Source organism: Trypanosoma conorhini, assembly GCF_003719485.1.
Source record: "Trypanosoma conorhini strain 025E chromosome Unknown Tco_14.4_contig_00285, whole genome shotgun sequence".
NCBI classification, from domain to species: Eukaryota; Euglenozoa; class Kinetoplastea; order Trypanosomatida; family Trypanosomatidae; genus Trypanosoma; species Trypanosoma conorhini.
The window spans coordinates 21040-23021 of NW_021704373.1; the positions used below are offsets into that span (position 1 = coordinate 21040).

Below are 1982 nucleotides of genomic sequence, written 5' to 3' on the forward strand. Positions count from 1 at the left end.
CGGCATTTTGGTTCGCCGCCCCCCGCACTTCTCCAGGCGGGCGATCAGCGCCCTCACCGGCCCCCGCAAGGCAGAGCGGTTGACTCGAGACGGCCGCGGTCGCATTGTTTCCTCCGGACCCGCCCCGTCTGGGAGGTCGCACGGCCTGCAGCATTTGGGGGCGCAACTTTGGTGGACCGGCGTTTGGCAAACGGGTTTTCGCGCGTGCCGCGGCGCCGCGGTGCTCGAGTGGAGGAGGCTGCCGCTTCCGCCGCCCCCGGGCGCGACGCTGCCGGACTCAGTGCGGGTCGATGGGTGGGCCCCGCACGACGCGCAGGTTGGCGAGACAACACATCGCCCCATCGTTTTTCGCGGACCCCGCCCGGCAGCGCGGCCGGAAGGAGGCAGATTGGGCTGCGCATGGGCGCTGTGTTAGGAAGTATTCGCGCGCAGACGCGGGGGAAATACGTGCCACCCGCCGCCGCATCAAATGAATCAAGCGCGTCCGGGTCTCCATCTGGAAAAGAGCAGCGCCCCGCAAGAGACGCAGGGACGACGGCCGGGCGGATCGCCGGGAACCCCCGCGCATTCGGCAGACGGATCGCTCATTCGTAAATATCCACGGCGGCATTCGGCAGTTTGCAGCCGTAGTCCGCGGAGCAGTGAAGCGCACTGTGCCGCATGCGGTGGCCAAAGGCCCGCCGCTCCGGACGCCGAAACGGACCGCATCGGAGGGGCGCGGGAACTTGCCGCTTCGCCGCCCCGCGCAGCAGCGACGAACGCATCTCTGCAATGTCGCGGTCGCCCACTGGAAGGAGCGGTGCTCCCGACCGGTGCCGGGGGAGGCGGCAAGCTGCAGCCGCGCCAGGGCAGTCTACGCCCCGCGCCCCGCCAGTTCGCCGGTTGCAGCGGTGGATGGCCGACCGACCGCCACAAAGGAGCGCGCCGGCACCTTGGCGCGAGTGTGCGCCGCCACGTCTGATTTCTCTTTGGGGAGCTTGACGCTGCATCGCGGGAGATGCGTCTCCGGAGTGCGCCGGGCCTGGCGCGCTTCACTGCGAGGCCCTGCACCAACTGCCCCCCGCCGCCTGCAAGGAACTCGCGGCCGCGTTCAACAGGAGCATCGGCGACGGTGGCGCTCCGGCTTCCCGGGAAGTGGGCATTGTGATTGTCCCACTCCTCAAGCCTGGGAAGCTGGGCAAATGCTTCCCGCCTCGCTTCGGCCTGTCGCCCTCGCCAGCTGCCCGCGTAAGCTCGTGGAAGGAATTGCGGCGCGACGCATCCGCGGCACAGTTGAAGCCCAACTTCCTCCCAGCAAGCTGGTTTTCGCCCTGGTCGCTCCACACTGGATCCGTTAGCTCGCCTGTTTGCTCAGACCATTTCACCGTGGCAAGCGGGGAAGGTCGGTGCGGTGCTGGTGGGCCACGCTGGGGCCTTCGGCTCGGTTGATGACGGCCGCATCCTTCACGCACTCCGCGCGCACAAGGTGGTGCCGTGCCTGAGCCGGTGGGTGGCGGAGTTCCTTTCCCTGCTGCACGGCCAAAAGCCGCGTGTACAAAATGCGCTCTCCGCACCGGTTCATTTCACCCGTGGCGTCCCGCAGGGTTCCGTGCTCGGCCCGCCGCCGCCCACCGTTGCCGCGAACAGCCTCAGTGAGGAGCTGATGAGCATCCCCAACCCTGAACTTGCTTTCTCCACTGATGACCTGACCGCCACCACTCGTGCCACCGAGAGAGGGAGAAGCGCTATGGAGTGCACCTTGCGGCAGGCGTTGGGTTGCGCCAAGATGGGTGGAGCGGAACAAACACGGAGACCAGCGCCGCGAAGACGAAGTGCGCGCTGTTTTGGCACCGCCCTCACGGACAGCCTGCGGCCACACGCGGGTGGGGCCCGCTTGTCGGAGAATTGCCTCCCGCGGTTGTTGGGGCGGTTTTGACCCAGCCATTGCGCGGGGTTGGCCGGCAGGCGCGGGGGTACTTCGCCGTCGCAAAAACAGACTTATG

The 1982-nt window shown here is 67.8% G+C and overlaps 3 protein-coding genes across 3 annotated transcripts in view; 1 reads left to right on the plus strand and 2 right to left on the minus strand.

The window, feature by feature from the left end:
* The window catches only part of Tco025E_05111 (uncharacterized protein), a gene marked incomplete at both ends in the record, with an annotated part of 444 nt that extends 29 nt beyond the window's left edge, over nucleotides 1-415 (plus strand). The window contains one exon of the mRNA XM_029372014.1: nucleotides 1-415. This exon is cut by the window's left edge and continues 29 nt beyond it. Within this exon, the coding sequence (XP_029227875.1) occupies nucleotides 1-415 (415 nt within the window).
* Nucleotides 416-584: 169 nt separating this feature from the next.
* Tco025E_05112 (uncharacterized protein) lies at nucleotides 585-989 on the minus strand (the record flags this gene model as incomplete). The annotated part of the gene is made up of 1 exon (XM_029372015.1): nucleotides 585-989. One exon carries the CDS (start codon nucleotides 987-989, stop codon nucleotides 585-587), a length of 405 nt encoding a protein of 134 aa, XP_029227876.1.
* Nucleotides 990-1360: 371 nt separating this feature from the next.
* Nucleotides 1361-1924, minus strand: Tco025E_05113 (uncharacterized protein; the record flags this gene model as incomplete). Its single annotated transcript, XM_029372016.1, has 1 exon — nucleotides 1361-1924. The coding sequence occupies one exon, from the start codon at nucleotides 1922-1924 to the stop codon at nucleotides 1361-1363; it is 564 nt and encodes a 187-aa protein (XP_029227877.1).
* Between the last annotated feature and the right edge of the window lie 58 nt (nucleotides 1925-1982).